The sequence below is a fragment of the Dicentrarchus labrax genome, unplaced genomic scaffold (genome assembly GCF_905237075.1).
Source record: "Dicentrarchus labrax unplaced genomic scaffold, dlabrax2021, whole genome shotgun sequence".
Taxonomy (NCBI): domain Eukaryota; kingdom Metazoa; phylum Chordata; class Actinopteri; family Moronidae; genus Dicentrarchus; species Dicentrarchus labrax.
Genome location: NW_026136705.1, coordinates 20,195,938 through 20,212,375, shown reverse-complemented (window position 1 = coordinate 20,212,375; position 16,438 = coordinate 20,195,938). Strand labels below are relative to the sequence as shown.

General features: G+C 41.6%; 1 protein-coding gene across 2 annotated transcripts; it reads left to right on the top strand.

Moving 5' to 3' along the window:
* Positions 1 to 834: 834 nt before the first annotated feature.
* On the top strand, positions 835 to 16,275 carry LOC127364729 (clustered mitochondria protein homolog). 2 transcript variants are annotated; one of them, XM_051402549.1, is made up of 30 exons: positions 835 to 1,271; positions 1,508 to 1,584; positions 2,399 to 3,846; positions 4,311 to 4,471; positions 4,581 to 4,752; positions 5,541 to 5,678; positions 5,779 to 5,909; positions 6,019 to 6,173; positions 6,461 to 6,586; positions 6,753 to 6,900; positions 7,040 to 7,132; positions 7,399 to 7,617; positions 7,864 to 8,039; positions 8,133 to 8,441; positions 8,702 to 8,835; positions 9,588 to 9,689; positions 9,834 to 9,934; positions 10,109 to 10,261; positions 10,407 to 10,469; positions 10,580 to 10,827; positions 10,907 to 10,991; positions 11,494 to 11,647; positions 13,033 to 13,172; positions 13,359 to 13,439; positions 13,544 to 13,669; positions 14,304 to 14,425; positions 14,620 to 14,713; positions 14,798 to 14,932; positions 15,017 to 15,090; positions 15,197 to 16,275. In XM_051402549.1, exons 3-30 carry the CDS (start codon positions 2,442 to 2,444, stop codon positions 15,270 to 15,272), a joined length of 5,121 nt encoding a protein of 1,706 aa, XP_051258509.1. In that variant the 5' UTR covers positions 835 to 1,271; positions 1,508 to 1,584; positions 2,399 to 2,441; the 3' UTR covers positions 15,273 to 16,275. The 2 variants fall into 2 exon arrangements, with proteins under 2 accessions (XP_051258509.1, XP_051258510.1); XM_051402550.1 differs by having other exon boundaries at positions 836 to 1,271; positions 2,399 to 2,763.
* The last annotated feature ends 163 nt before the right edge of the window (positions 16,276 to 16,438 follow it).

Sequence of the window (16,438 nt, the reverse complement as noted above, 5' to 3'; positions counted from 1 at the left end):
TCTGCTCTAATAAGCACATAATACAAACATTCACCAGTATTACATGTCAGCATTATCACGTCGTAACTGTTCACAGCCCACTTCTGGCTCTTGAACATTTTCACCAACTCTAGGAGAGCTTTTTTAAGTCCTACACTGGGTGGCAGTACAATCAAACCTTGACCAGGATTAAAACCTGGTCCGATCTGCCTTCATTGCTGAAGGTGCCAAAGAAAGTAAAAGAAGGAAACTCCTACACAAACACCAATATCACTGAATTTTGTAGGCTTTTTACAGTAGAAAGAATGAAATATTAAAAGAAAGAAGGGGGGTGGAGGTCCAGAGGACTCTGAGGAGGTATACAGGAAGATTGTGATGACTCACAGTCTGACTGTCCTTCATCTGCTGTCTGAACAATCCACATCTTTTATACCACACAGATTTATTTGCAACATGCCATCGGATTCCACTGAATGTGGAGGTGAACGCACTCACAAGGCCAAAAGAGAGCTGTACTTTATTTCTATTGAAATTTAAATGAACAAATTTTACTTTCACTGTAGTGAAAAATGCAAATGAACATTTATGGACTTTATTGACATTCATGAGAGGATACACTGAGACATTGACACACACACACACACACACACACACACACACACACCTTAGCAAAACGTCCCATTCTAGAACGTTCCCACAGTTGTCTTGGAGACCGTGCTCAGAATGTTAATGTCTCTATGCAGCGCTGCCATGGCAACCTGGAGAGCTGCGTTCCAGCCAGCTCATGCCTGAAAGTGTGTGAGGGGTGAGCGGAGACAGAGAAACCGGAGGTCTCTTTCCCTGGACTTTCTGCTCCGGGAGGGGTGTGCTGTGTCATGGCAAAATATGAAGAGGTGCCAGACCTCCTGCTGCCGCTATTTATACACCTTCTGCACGTGCTCACATTCAAGGTTGATAGAGAGAGCATGGGCTGGTATGAATACAGGAAGTTACATCATGAACGGCAGAGAGGTTGCCCTCTTCTGGACTTGGATGGGTACTAAAAGTGTGTGACCGTGCAAGTGTGTGTGAACAGAGGGCCTGCATGCTTTCTCACAGCTCCTCTCCACCCATGAAGGGCAGACACACACACACATGCACTGACACACAGTTTGTGTAACGTGGTTTTCGCAGCAAGGACAGGGGAGCCTCCTGCAATAGAGGGAAGCCTGGGAAAACAGCAGGATGAACAGAAGATGAGTCTGGAGAAGATGTCACAGACTGGCAGTCTCTCCATCTTTCTATACTGGCAGGTAGGGCCCATAGACTGGTTGCACTAATGTGATGTTGATGCTGTTTTAATCTGCTGTAGTTTGAGATAATGCACACCTGTTCTCTGCTGCTCTTTTGTGCTTTCATGAGCTTGTGTTACTTTCATTTGAAAAAACACATTTTAGCCTATTTAGGGTGTTCTACTGTTCTGATTTAGATATACATATAACTGTAATTTAGAGCCTCTACTCAGCGTTTCCTTTCCTCTGTGTTACAGGATTCCCACATGGCCAACATCATTCCAGAGTCCATCTGATGAGATTTAGTCTCCGAGGACTTCCAGTCTGTTCCACTGTAAGGTGACACCCCTGCAGGAACACTTCATAATCTTCCTGTCATCAGCTGTTGTCTAAGGCTCTTATAGCTACTTGCATTCACACACGCAGACACACACATGTGACAGTGACAGAGCCTTTTGTTTATACACAGCAGCTTAGTTCAGAATATGCAGATATGAGTTTCGTCGCCCTCTCTGGATGAAAGTTTTGAGTCAGTTTCACCTCTGACAACAACCCAGCAGTGGGCTGGGTGTGGTCAAATGTGGGCTCCATTTTCAGTGGTTCCGAACCTGGGGGTCAGGACCCCCACTAGGAGTCGCCAGAGCTACACAGGGGTGATTGCAAGGCCTTCTTGATTTTAGGGGGTGTAAGAAAGCCTTTAATTTATTTCTGTGATGAAAACTAAATTACATTTTAAATTTTAGATTATAATTTAAGACATAAACTTTCACAGGATAAGGGCACGTTAAGGACCTGAACACAAGCTATATTCACAGAGTCTGCATGCTTTGCTAAACAGCCTCATCCTGCATTAGAAAATTATGCAGTTAAAACCACCAAAGAGCTAATGGAACAATAAGAAGAGAATACTGAGAGAAGTCTATTAAGTATGTATGATTGTTAAAACAGTTTAGACAGATAATACAATATTCACAACAAATAATCTGCTCAAAATTCATCCAAATCGCCTCACTGTTTAGGGTAATTGTTCAGTTTATCTGTAATGAAGTGGTTACTAATTTGTAAACAACCCTAGTTTACCTTTAAGTTTCTCCTAATGGCTTATTATGACTGAACCTTTGCCAACGCTGTGGTCTTTTCTCCCTTAGGCCACCTGCACAGTTGCATTGCTATTTAGTGCACAAAGGCACCATGGGAAATATAGTTCAGTGCTGTCACACACTGTCAAACTACTTTAAGTGCAAGGATGCACAGGCCCAGGGTGAGCCGGAGAGATCCCCTCTGCTCTCCAGCGAAGAGAGTGAATGTGACTCACCGAGCCTGCCCGACGACCCAGAGGACGATCTGTTGACCGTCTCCACTGGTGTGACAAACCCTACCCTCGAACCCGAGAACTTCCTGTTTCCTGACATCATCCTGAGCAGCAACCTGGGAGGGGAAGTAACTCTGGTGGAGCCAATGGTGTGTCTGCTGGTGTCTGAGGAGGAAGAGGGAGCGAGGGTCGATGAGCCAGGTGATGAAGGGCCAGAGAGGAGAAACAGGGGGTACTCTGAGGTTGAGACACAGACTGAAGTTGAGACACAGATTGGCATGGGGGTGCAGACTCAGACAGAGTCACAGACAGACGTTCAGGCACAGACAGAAATAGTAGCGTACCGTATTGAGACTGTGGGGAAAGAACTGACAAATACTGGCAGCACGAAAGATGAATGGAAAATACTGACACAAGTGGATGTGCTCTTGGAGGCACAAACAGGCATACAAACGTCACAAGAGAGACGCTCAGAGACAGAGAAACAACAGAAAAGTATAGACTCTGAGTTAAAGGTGTCGGGGAAGATGAAAAGCCACACAGAGAAAAACAAACTTGCCTTCAGAGATGTAGACAAGAAAGCTGAACAGGGAGAACTGAAAGAGAATCACAGCCACGAGGAACTGACCGCCACTTTAACAAAGCATACGGTTAAATCAGGACAAAATACCGAGTTAATGCAGGAGATAAACACTGATGAAGGGAATGTCTTTAAGTTGAAACTGAATACAGAGTTTGCTAAGACAGAGAACCACACTTTGCCGACACAGGAGAACGTTAAGGACAAAGAACAAAACATTAAATTAAAGTGCACTTCGGTGGTGCTGCCTGAACACAATGTCAACATCATGGATGAGAAGGTTGCTGCTGTGGAGTCGAAATACAGCATCAACAACCCTGAAACTGTGGAGAACGTTGACCCTGCTGAGCGTTGTGTAGACCTGACACAACAGATTAAACAGGACAATGAACAGATGGGACAGGCGACTGTGGATCAGGATGTGAATCAAAAGAGCCAGAATGTTATCCACACGAAAACAAACATAAATTTGTCCGAGGACCACACAGGTCAGACAGCGAATCAGTCCATTTTAAAGGCAGGTCATATTCAGAAAGACTTGCACCCACTGAAGAGAGAAGAGGACGACAACAAAACCGGTCTGCAGCATGTTTTGGAATCAGTTCTGCAACAGGTGGAGGAGAAGGATGTAGAAGGGGCTGAGATGAAGCCAGTTACCTTATTTTCAGTTGACAGGCTGTTTTTGGCAGCAGCACACGTCAAAGGTGTGTAATTTTACAGTATATGCAATCATAGGCATCTTATACACTGGATCATCTTGTTATGTGAATATTTTTTTATTTCTTACTAAATTAAACGTGGAAATGAAAAATTTAAACAGAAAATGGCTTAATTCTTATAAACTATTAGTATATTTTAGTAGAAAATCAGGCCATGATTAAGTGTAAATTGGATATTTACAATTGGTTTTTGGTTTGAATTTCGCTTTTCTTTTACAAATTGTCCTTTAATAATATCCATTTATCATTTCATTATTCAATTTCCTTTTCCGGTTTCCTCTTTCTTTTCAGTTTGGCTGTTTATTGCCTGGTTATCCTGTATCAAAATGTAATAATAGTTTATTATCCATTTTCCCTTTAAGTTCAACTTCTGGGAAAAAATTGTCCCCCATATCACGCAGCCAGTTTTCATCCTCACGCCCTTATTTTGTCTCTTCTATTGTCAACAGCACCTCCAAATCAAATTGAAGAAAGCCTGGAGGACGATCGCCCAGAGCAGTCTGATGTTGATAAAAGCAAACAGCTTAGCATCCGTGACATAGTCGATCTCCAAGAGACCGGCTTTACTGTCAGAATCCAACCTCCTGGAACAGAAAGTTTTGAGCTTCAGGTTTTTCTGCAGTCTACTACTGTCATTAATCTTAAAGATCCTTAACTGTATCTTCACGTCTTTCTGCATCACTCCAGTCCAAATTCTGTGTCTCTCCTGCACTCCTCAGGTGTCAGGCCAGCTGTTGGTGGCGGAGCTGCACCAGGTGCTGATGGAGCATGAGATCACCTGCCACCGCACATGCTTCTCGCTCCATCTGGGAGGTTCCCCACTTGACGGCCTCACAGAGCTACGCTCCATCCAGGGCATCCAGGACGGAGCGCTGATCAAGGTGGTGGAGGGTAACTGCTTCATCTTTTCTTTATTCTTTATAAGTTTTTATGTGACAATTGTCAGCAACAGACTTATGTCCAGTTTTATTAGACCTCACATCTTCACATGGACCAGTGATAAGTCACGGGATAGCATGTTTTGTCTGAAAAAAGCTGTTATTAAGTTGTGTCAGACAGAGGCTCTCTTTTGTGTCTTAAAACTGCACGCACCTAAATCATTAAGCTGTGCAAACACAGTGAAAATGAAGGTCTACAACAACTATGTGAATCCACACAACTCAACCACAGTTTAATTTTGCTGAATTTTTTGCAGAATGAGTAGGATTTTCCTAAAAAACAAACAAACCATAAACTCATACAAAAATAATCTTTCTATCTGTCACTACTTATGACCCCACTAGACATATGTCTGTATCTGCAGAGACCCTGCCCTCTTATTTTGCTGTGTTCAGGATGTTTCTGGGTGTCAGTGTAACCCACAGCCAATAACAGCACACAGGTTTGAGGGTCTAGACTCTGTGCTAGATTGTAAGCAAGCTTCCAAGAAGAAGCTGTTCATTTTCCAAGGCTAGGTGATACAGAATATGTTAAATCACCTGTGAAATAAAAAAAATATGCTCACTATAATGGACAGCAGGTTTTCTGCAAGTTCTTCTCCACTTCAGTCTTTATACTGTCAATGTTTTGTCTTATATTGTTTTTAAACACTTTTTTTCATGAATGCACCATAGCAACAAGAAAAATTCATTGCGACTCAATTAAACACTTTATAAGCATCTTTTCTGATCTCATTACAGACTCTTACTCAGTGCGTGATGCTCGTCTTCATCTCAGACATGTACGGGATCTTCTGAGGAGCCTCGACCCTGCAGACGCATACAATGGAGTGAACTGCAGCTCACTGTCATACCTCAGCTTTTACACTAGAGATAAAGGTATTATTGTTCTCTCTCAGTACCTCCTCACATCTGGTTTTGTCTGAGCATTTCTGTCAGCAATCCTTCAACCGTTTCAACTCCATACTCGTCCCTTCAGATGGGGAGAGTGTGGGCAACAGGCGAGCTTCTGAAAAGGAGTCTGTTGCCTGCAGGCCTCCAGAATACATCCTCCCTGGATGTAAGGATCGACCACTCACTCCACTGCAGCCCGTCAGAGATGACTGGAAGGTGAGAGATCAGTTTTTATAATTGCAAATAAGTCTGGTTAAATATATCGCCTTCAAATAAATCCATATTCATATATAGTGAATCAACAGTGGTATCATTATCATTACAGCCCTTACAGTGCCTGCGGGTTCTGACCATGAGCAGCTGGAACCCTCCTCCAGGAAACAGGAAGATGCATGGGGACTTAATGTACCTCAATGTCCTGACTATGGAAGACAGAGAACTCAACATCACATCCTCTACACGCGGTTTCTACCTCAACCAGTGAGTGTTAAACTGTTCAGAGTTTTTAGCCAAGCTAGCATTGTGGCTCTAAGAAGGTATTAATTCATCTCATGAAATCTCTGAAATCTTTCTAGTTGAGGTATTTTAGTGACTTTAAAGGTCCAGTGTGTAACATTTAGGAGGATCTATTGGCAGAAATTGAATATAATATTCATTTTACAGCCACTGTAGTTTGTACTTCCAACAACAACCAACAATATTTATGTCTGATAAAGACAGAAAAAATTTACCTGGATTCAACTTGTGTTACGCTCTGACTGCTCCAGGTCAACTGCCTTCAACTTCAACCCGAAACCTGCAGTTCCCAAAATCCTTTGCCACTCTCTAGTCGAGCTGCTCAGTCAAGTCAGCCCGGCTTTCAGGAAAACCTTTAGTGCCCTGCAGAAGAAGAGGTAAGCAAACTGTCTGTAAATTTTGAAACATCAGGCTAATTGAATAACAAGTGACATGCAACGTATCAATCCAATATCATGAAATACTTTCATCCCAATAAAATAGAAATCCCCCACATCCTTTTAACACATAAAAAAATGTTTTCTGTCACTTGCTGTGAACTAGAGTCCAGCAACACCCTTATGAGCGGATTGCAGGACCTTTCCAGGTGTTCACCTGGATCGCCCCTCAGGGAGACCACTCCCTCGACTGTGTCAGAGCAGAGGAGACACACACCAGTCGGATGGGCCAGGACGAGCACACAGCTGGGCAGGTTGCAGACATAAAATAAGGGAAACTTATGACACATGCATGTGTGCACTTACACACAAAATCAGAGGTTTTAATGATGCAGCTAAGGCTACTGATAGTAATGATGTTGCTGATATTTAGGTTTTGTGTTATGACCACAGAGTCGGGACTGGAATGAGGAGCTGCAGGGATGCAGGGAACTCACCAGGAACTCCCTTCAGGATCGCCTGCACAGAGAGAGGAGCATATTCAAGGTGAGACCACAGATTTCTTAACATCTTCTTTCCGAATATCTCCCTGATTTATGGCTAGAAAAGCAGACTTGAGAGAGTTTAGTTTAAATCCCAGAAGCAGTGACCAGGACAACAGGACTTAAATAAAACCTCCCTTGTCTTACCCTCTGTGCTGTTCAGCTTTTTAATGAAACAGCTTCCTCTTTCTACTGATTAAATCGTGTTGCTCTTTATAAAAATAAAGGAAGAGAAACTGTGTTAACCAAGATTTTAATCCCTCCATCTAGACTAACAGTGACTTTGTTGAAGCTGCAACACGAGGTGCTGTAGCCGTTGTCGATGGTAACCTCATGCCGTTAAACCCCGGCGAGGCCCCTCATATGCAGATGTTCATCTGGAACAACCTCTTCTTCAGCCTGGGGTTCGACATATCTGAGCACTACAGCCCACTAGGGGGCAACACTGCTGCTCATGCTGCTGCCATCTGTGACCTGAGAGGAGCACAGGTAAAGATCCTGACAGCAATACCTGCATGAGTAGTGAGGTGCTTGGGATGCATTCATTGTCCCATTTAAAGAAAAACAGTATTGCTTCAGTACTTCTGTAAGGGTATGAGTTTGTGGATATTAAAGGGAAAAACAACAGTAATAGACAGAAAATAATCTTCTCTGCCGCCACATGGACTACTGTTCTTATTTTCAAATATATATAATCTAATCCCTTCATTTTCTTGCCATTAAAACAATTTACAGGCATACACATCTGTCGATATAGAAGGGCTTCACACACTTGGGACAGCTGTGGTGGATTATCGTGGTTTGCGTGTTATCGCTCAGACAATTGTTCCTGGGATTCTGGAGAAAAATCAGGAGCAGAGTGTAGTCTATGGCTCTAATGACTATGGAAAAACAGTTTTTACACACCCCAGGTAACAAAAAAGTCTTATACTTTATGTAATTAGACATTGATCAAGTACAAACATGTAATCATGCAACATTTAATTTTCCCAACATTGTTCCAGATTTCTGGAGCTTCTGGATAAAACCAGTAAACCACTAAGAATCCAGCGTCACCAGGTGCTCGACCACAGGAACAGTCCAGTAGAGCTTTGCTCTGGCATCGAGACCAAAGGCATCCTGGGTAATGACGGAAGACCTTACATCTTGGACCTTCTCCGGACCTTCCCCCCTGACCTTAACTTCCAGTTCTCAGAGACAGAGGAGAGGGGTGAGGTGCCAAAGGAGTGTCAGAGCTTTGGTTACCCACGCCGACATCATCACAGCCTGGCAAACCTAAGATCTGAGCTGATAGAGGCCTTCGTCCAGCACAGGTGAGGAAGAGGAAATGTGGAACCCCTTTGGACTTTTAAGTTGTGTTTTCTGGGCGCCCAGTTAGCTCAGTGGGTAGAGCTGGCGACCCATGTACCGAGGTTGAGTCCTTGCTGCAGCGGCCCAGGATTCAAATCCAACCTGCGGCCCTTTGCTCCATGTCATCCCCTCTCTCTGCCCCCCTTTCCTGTCTATCTTCAGCTGTCACTATAATAAAAGCCCCCCAAAAAATATATACTTTAAGTTGTGTTTTCTGTTGCAGGTATGAACTTTATGTGAAGATGGTGGCTCAGGGGCTGAGCCAGCTGGAAGAACAGAATGAAGCCACGGAGCAGAGTGAGGAGCCAGTCTGTAAGCCGAGAACTGGAGATACAGCCACTGCTGGTGCTGATATGGGTGAGTAAGACCAGTTAAATTGATATTTATATGTAGAATAATAAACCAGGAGAAATTGGGTTCCTGCAAATAGACATCATTCTTGACCTTGGGAACAACATTTGGGAAAAAAATCTCATCACAGGGTCCATTTAGTAGTTTTTCTGGAGCTTTCAGTCACATAACGTCATCTTCATGAGTAGATGAAGTTAGCTCAGTTGTCATGGAATCAGAAATGTTCAAATATTCACTAAGTTTACCTGACAGATATACAGATATGTTACTATGCACTTTGCAAATTAAGATTTTACATAGCAATCTATCAGACACTGATCTCTAACATAAACCTTATTATTATCATAGGAGGGCCACTTTAACGTTCAAGTACTACAAGAAAGCACAATATTCTGAAAATATTTCCATTGCTAATATCATACTATCATCATTTTATATCATCTTTGTTGTTCGCAGTCAAACATCAAATGAGGTACAATTGTGATTTTTATTTAATTGTATATGATGGGGTAGTTTAATTGATATGAAACAACTAGAAAAAATAATAATCTTATTGAAAAACAACAACTCCACAAGATATCTGAAAACTCCATCTGCTGATGAAGCTCATGTGATATGATAAAAAGAACCAAAACTAAATGGACCGTCAAATTTAGAATCAGAATATAATATTATATAATTCTGCTAACTTAAAAGACTTCTTACTGTAATTGTTATTAATATTATTCAATATTTTGTTTCATATTTCACTCTTGTAGAGTTTCAGAGAAGAAATGTGATCATGAAAGCTTGTAAAGCTGTCGGATCAGTGAGTGACTCTTGCTTCGACATCCGCTTCAATCCAAATGTTTGCTCTCCAGGTATTGAACACACACGCACACACACACACACACACACACACACACACACACACACACACACACACACACACACACACACACACACACAGCCATATACTATATATGCTGTAAAGACAAACATTGAACTGTCTGCCTTTGCTGCAGGTGTTCGTTTCTCCTCTGAGTGTGTTGAGGAGGTTCAGAGGCAGAGACAGTTGTTATGGGATGGGGCTGCTTTTCTTCTGTCTAATCAGATTCCTGCAGTGGTGAGTCTTGTGTGCAGCAATAATGGTCAGGTCTGTTATGTGCATGACGTTTAATCATTAATTGTACTGCTGCTCCTGTGTGTGTGTGTGTGTGTGTGTGTGTGTGTGTGTGTGTGTGTGTGTGTGTGTGTGTGTGTGTGTGTGTGTGTGTGTGTGTGTGTGTGTGTGTGGTAGCTGAGGGACTGTCTTGACCACACAGCGGTGCCGGTGGATGGGGCGACCCTGACCTCAGTGCTTCACCAGCGGGGTGTGAATGTACGATACCTGGGCACCCTACTGAGGGAGCTGGACAGGATGGAGGAGAGAGGGAGACTCAGCCACATACAGGTATTTACCACAGCTATTATTTACCATATCACATGAATGTAAAGTCATCATAGCTGCCTACCTAAGATTTCCACTTGAATCCCATTCTTTTCTCTGGGTGCTGAAGTCTTCCTAATCAAATAATTATACAAATATTCCCTTACAGAGAATTTCTATCAGTGAAGTCATCATCAGAAGTGCAAAACACATCTTCAGGACCTACCTACAGGTGAAGTAAACAAATAATGTTGCCAAGTAGAAGATACAAATATATTAAAATAACATTTTGCAATGCCACATAACTTTTCTAATATCAACATACATCTGATTTTGTCCCAGGATGTGGAGCCTGCAGCTTTCTCCGCTGCTGTCAGTCACTTCCTCAACTGCCTCCTGAGTTCCTCTTCTTGTTTCCCTGACTCCTGCTCCGATGAGCTACTCTCTCGCCGCAGGAGCCGACGTCGACGGAGTCACGGGAGTCGAGTTGCCTTGTTGACAGACAGTGTGTGGGCTAAACTGACCCCCAGTGAGCTGTGGGGCAGGATCAGGACTGAGGCTGGAGATTATTACGACTACACAATAGACAGGTTTGTGTGTGTGTGGGAATTTGTGGTTGGATATGTGCAATAGGTTTTTTTTATGCTTTCATTTTTATCTATCTTTCAGTGAAAGTATAGATGAAGTACTAGAAAAACACAGCCTGCAGAGGATCTCCCTACTGAGAGAGATGGCCATCAAGACAGGCATCCAGGTCAGATATCTACCATGCTTCTCTTCACAATACATTTACCTATGAGATTAATTGAATCCCCAATACCTAAGATGCTGCTTTTTTGGTGTCAGAGGCCTCAGACAAAGTGCAACAATGACTAGAGAGAGAAATACAAAATCCTATAAACAGCAAAATCTCTTTTGATAGAAAACTAGGGTCACCAGTACTGGTGGTAATGGTTGAACCTGCTGCAGAAACATTATTTGCCACCTTTTTCACCAAGATGTCCAAGATGAGCTTTATGTCTGAGGTCATCTAGTTTTGGTCACACCTCTATCCTGTGGAGCTCACAGAGAAAATAAGTGTGGTCATATTTGATGCTTAACAAGACAGAGGTCTGGCTACATAAGTTGAGAGCTAACATTATGCTACAGGATTTTGTGTTGCTGAAAACTAATAAACCCTTAAAAACTAATAAATCTCCAGCATCTAGTGCAGCATTGAAATGCAACAGTGCCTTTTTGTGTTCCTCTGCATTTAGGTGCAGCTGAGGGAGTATGTGTTTGAGTCCCGACACAGGCCAGTGTTTGGTGAGGAGGATGTTGTCAACATGTTCCCTGTGGTCAAACATCTCAAACCTACAGGAACAGATGCCACACGCCTTGTGCAGCACGCCCAGGTGGCAGTACAGCAGGGTGAGAGACACAGACAGACACTTACAACTGCTTACAGTATTGCATATATGTTTACAATTAGGTCAACATGGTGGCTTCGCCTGGATGCTTAAAGTGACTATTAACTGGAGGGCCCCTATAGAAAGGTGTCTTCCCTGCTGATGTGCTGTTGAGCATGATATTAAGTCCTTACCAGCTACAGTACAAAGACACTGTGGGAAATGTGTAAAACATTTCTCTACAGTAGTATCATATTATTCAACATATCAACTGATACACACTTGGCAAAAAGCTAGAAATGTCACATTTCTGATACTGTTGAGGTTGTATTCTCCATAAAGGAAGTGAAGTTAACAATATGTTTTAAGCCTTTAGAACCCTGTTGCTACGCAACTGACAACATGAATAGATATGGTATTGTTCCTCATTTTAAAATTGTGAATTATTAGTTTTTTGTATTTTTAAGAATTGATTTATTAATAGATTTTTAAAATAACTTAGTAACTACTTAGAAATGAACTTCCTCAGACATTGAAGAATCAGAAACTTGGAAGGATAAGTTCACAGTTTTTCAAGTCTGTCTTAAATCAATATGTACATTGAAAGAGCTTTTGTTCACTGACCATACTAAGAGAATTCCCCTTTAAAGAAATTTCAATCCAAGCGAAGGGGGACAAAATCCACAGTCCTCATTCTGTGTAAAAATACATTTCCTAAGCTCAGGAAAAGCTAATATGAGACTTTTCTGAGGTATAAAGTCAAGCAGGTATCTTCAAAGGTTACAGTTGTTTGGGTACAAAATCATTCTTTTTGTTATGGTGCCTCTGCCATGGCTCAGCAAGCACACATTTGAAGCACAAATAGGGCATTTTGAACTAAAAAGACGGTAACTTTAGAAGATACATGGTGGATTTTACTAACTGAGAATGCTGAAGTCTGCTGAACTTCACAATGTGTTATTGCACAAAATGAGGACTGTGGATTTTGTCACCCATAACTTATATTGAAATTGCTTTAAGAAGGGATCTCTTTGTGGCCAGTATGACTACATCAACCAATAACCCCTTCAATGTACATTCTGTACATGTTAGGTTGTGAATACCTCACCTGTGGGTCATTCAAATTGACTCTACTGGTGCACACAGTAAACACGACTCCACTTAAAGGCACCATAAGATTTCATAAACTGTCCATTGTGTGTCATACACAGATAGTTAGGGTCAACACACAATACAAAAACATCATACATCCAACACTGATCTGCACAGATTTGGACTTGCTGATAGGTAAAATCATTTAATGGGTCGGAGTTTCCATCTGGATCCAGTGTACTTCATGTGAAGAGCAGATGTTATTCATTTTTGTACATTTAAGACTCATCAGTAGTGTTTTATGTTTGCTTGCAGGGCTTCTCAAAGATGGCTATGAATTGATTAGCCAGGCCCTAACCCTGTTCAGCAGCGTATGTGGGGTCCTGCATGAGGATGTGTGCATGTGCCTGCGTCTCCTGGGACGGATCAGCTACATCTTGGGGGAATATGCAGATGTAAATATGGATTATATGTTTATTTCAACCATGACCTTTTACCTAGCCTGGTTCCAGACTTCTGAATCATCACCCACATCTCCTGCATTGTATGCAACCTGCATCATGATACAAACAGACAGAAATATAATCATCTGTGAGCTTGATCATAAAGTTTTGTTTGCCTCATTTCTCCATGTCTCACAGGCCCTCAGCCACCAGGAAAGGGCTGTTATGAGTAGCGAGAGAGTACAAGGTATAGACCATCCACAGACCATACAAGACTATGTGAGTTCCTTTACCTTCTCATCAATCTATAAACAGATAATATGTTAACTTCATTCTATTAATGTAATATTTTACTTGTCTCTTTACATCTATCTGTGATTCAGACTCATTTGGCTCTGTACTGCTTTGCTGGAGGCCGGCTTGCGACCTCTCTACAGCTCCTGTATCGCGCTCGGTACCTCACCCTGCTTGTGATTGGAGAAGACCATCCTCATGTCGCACTGCTGGATGTAAGTGACACCTTAACTGCAAAGTGTTGCAGGCACATAGACATTGAAGGTGCTGTATACGGCTTTCAGACTAGATATCGTACAAGCGCACCAGCATCTCAGACCAAAACACTAATTTTATCTTGCGGTTCACTAAACACACTTCATTCAGACTCAGAAACAAAATAAAACATCCTTGTTCGGTTGTTCCAAGTCTGGTTTGGTCGAAATAAACCATTTCTCCATTCACCCTTTGATGAGAAAATTTAAAAACATAACAATACAGTTACTGACAAAAGGGACGAAAAGACAAGAAAAGATATACATTTTAAAAATGAAAGTACACTTGGGGACACTGTTAAGAATATTTAAGTATTGGAATAAAACTTGAGGAAAGATTATTTAAGAGCAAACAAAAGGTAGATAAGATCCTGAGAAATGTAAATAGACAATGGAAGCCTCTTCACATCATAAGAAAACACTGAACGCAACTCTGACAAAGTTACTTGACAACGTATTGGTAATTCAGCTTGTCATCAATCAGGCATGGCTTCTTTATAAAATAACTTTTATTTGTGCTAAAAGGTAGAAATCACATCTCACCCTTGTGTTGTAAATCATCCGTCAATGTCCCTGTTGTGCTCCACTGCATTAGAGTATGCTCGGTCTAGTGCTTCATGGACTGATGGAGTATGAGCTTTCCCTGAAGTTTCTACAGAACGCCTTCATTTTAACCTCCAAATATCACGGTGCCACATCCCTGAAACATGCGCACAGGTAAGACAGTTTGTCACCACGTTCCTCTGTTTTCTTACATTTAGAAGCAGATGAGAAGACAAAAAACACAGATTGCAACACATTACAATTACATACAACTTGAAAACATATCAGTGATCTATGCTGCTCCCTTCCTTCATTTGTATAAAGGTTTTCTTTACCTCTCTCCCTCCGTGTCTTTATCTTCCGTGCAGTCACCATCTGCTCGCCACTGTGTACGAGAGCAAAGGAGAGTTTCGATCAGCTCTGCAACATGAGAAAGAGGCTTATTCAATATATAAGAGCCAGGTGAGTTTTACAAATCCTGGAACACTTTGCGTTAAGATTATGCCATATGCTCTTAATTTTAACTTTTTTATTGCACACATGAAGGTTGGTGAGGACCATGACAGCACAAAAGAAAGCTCTGACTACCTGAAGAGCCTCACTCAGCAGGCTGTGATCCTTCAGAAAGCCATCAACCACATCTACAGTAACACGCCTACTTCCTGTATTCCACCTCCAAAGGTTTGTAGAGTTTTGTAAACACACGAATAAATACAAGCATTTCTGGTTGTGTGATACTTTATCTCACACTGTGTTTCTCTCCAGTTTTCCAGACCAAGCCTTCCCACAATCCTTCAGCAGCTCAACCTGACATGTGGAATCATTCTTATTCCCCTCAGGTGAACACTGAAACAGTCCTAATGTGGTGGTTGTAATGTCCAACTCACCTGAATGTAAATGATGATTTCTTCACACATACTGTCTGTATATGTCTTTTCTCTGTAGTGCAAAAGAAATTGCAGACCTGAGGACTGAGTTGAAAGGAAAAGTTCAAGTGGAAGAGCTGGAAAAAAAGACTTAAGAACTGCAGACGACAAAAAACAACACTGAACTGGACTAAAGGGACAATAGCACATCTGTGTTTTCAGCCAGACTTCTGAAAATAACAATGGCAAATGAAAGCCGGGCAAATCGCTGGTGTTAATAAGTGGGTTAGCCTACTTTGGACAACAACTGTATCCAAGTTAGTATCCGTGGAGGACTGGATCTGTATCTAACGCCCTGCACCCATGATATAGCTCCTGTTGGGCTGTATGGGCTCCATGAATGAACTCTGCAAGCTGTAACATTGATGGCAAAGATCTATAACTGTCCTCATTTTAAGAGAAATGCATAAACCTACATATAAAATAAAAATATAGACTGATTATACCACTAGATGAAGGAACAAGCACAGTATGTTTACTTCTACTGAGAATATAGCAACAGTGTACTAAAAGAAGTACTGTCATCTTGCAATTCCCTGTGTGTCCACTGGGTTTCACACTTCTTGAACACTTCTTAGAACATGATAGATGATTTGTCTATATCTGAATATGAAAATAATCTTTATGGCTGTTTTGGATGTGTACCAGTCCATCATAATTTAATCCACTCGTAATTAATATGTTATGAATATCCAGGTGACTGTTGGGAAACTATAAGCATCTTATGTCTTATATTCTACAAAAAAAAGTCCAATTAGTAGCATTGTAGTAACATTGCTCCCTAAACTGGAAATTAGAGTATTAAACTTTGAACTTTGTATTTTTATCAAGTGACATTTTGTGGAGTTGGTCCACTGACTGTGATCTTAATGAAGTTAATTTTAGATATTACTCCAGATAACTGCTATTTCAATGTACTCCAATATATCCATAGTAAGTTATATTTATGGGTTATGTTATAATTTCCTGGCAGTTGTTCCATTATTCACCATCGATGGAGAAGCTGAATGATTTGTCTTTCAGGTGACCTCCTCCCAACTATAAACTGTGTCCTGCTGCTCATCTCACTTGTTTACAATTAAAAAAGTGTGCCATGTTGCTTAGCTACCTCTCTGCTCAGACCAACGCCGTTTTGGTATGGTGGCTGTCCATTCAGCCAATCTGACTCCATGAGCTCCACCTCTGCCACCAGAGTGTCAAACTTTCAGTTATTTTATTTAAAAACATGATTTGACATGAACAAAGACAATTTGAAGTGATG

What these genes read in the sequence shown, in the direction of transcription:
- LOC127364729 (XM_051402549.1), top strand. Translation starts at nt 2,442, where the DNA reads ATGGGAAATATAGTTCAGTGCTGTCACACACTGTCAAACTACTTTAAG. An exon ending in CTCATGTCGCACTGCTGGAT is followed by an intron (nt 13,670 to 14,303) that starts GTAAGTGACACC and finishes CCACTGCATTAG; the next exon opens with AGTATGCTCGGTCTAGTGCT. An exon ending in ATTCAATATATAAGAGCCAG is followed by an intron (nt 14,714 to 14,797) that starts GTGAGTTTTACA and finishes GCACACATGAAG; the next exon opens with GTTGGTGAGGACCATGACAG.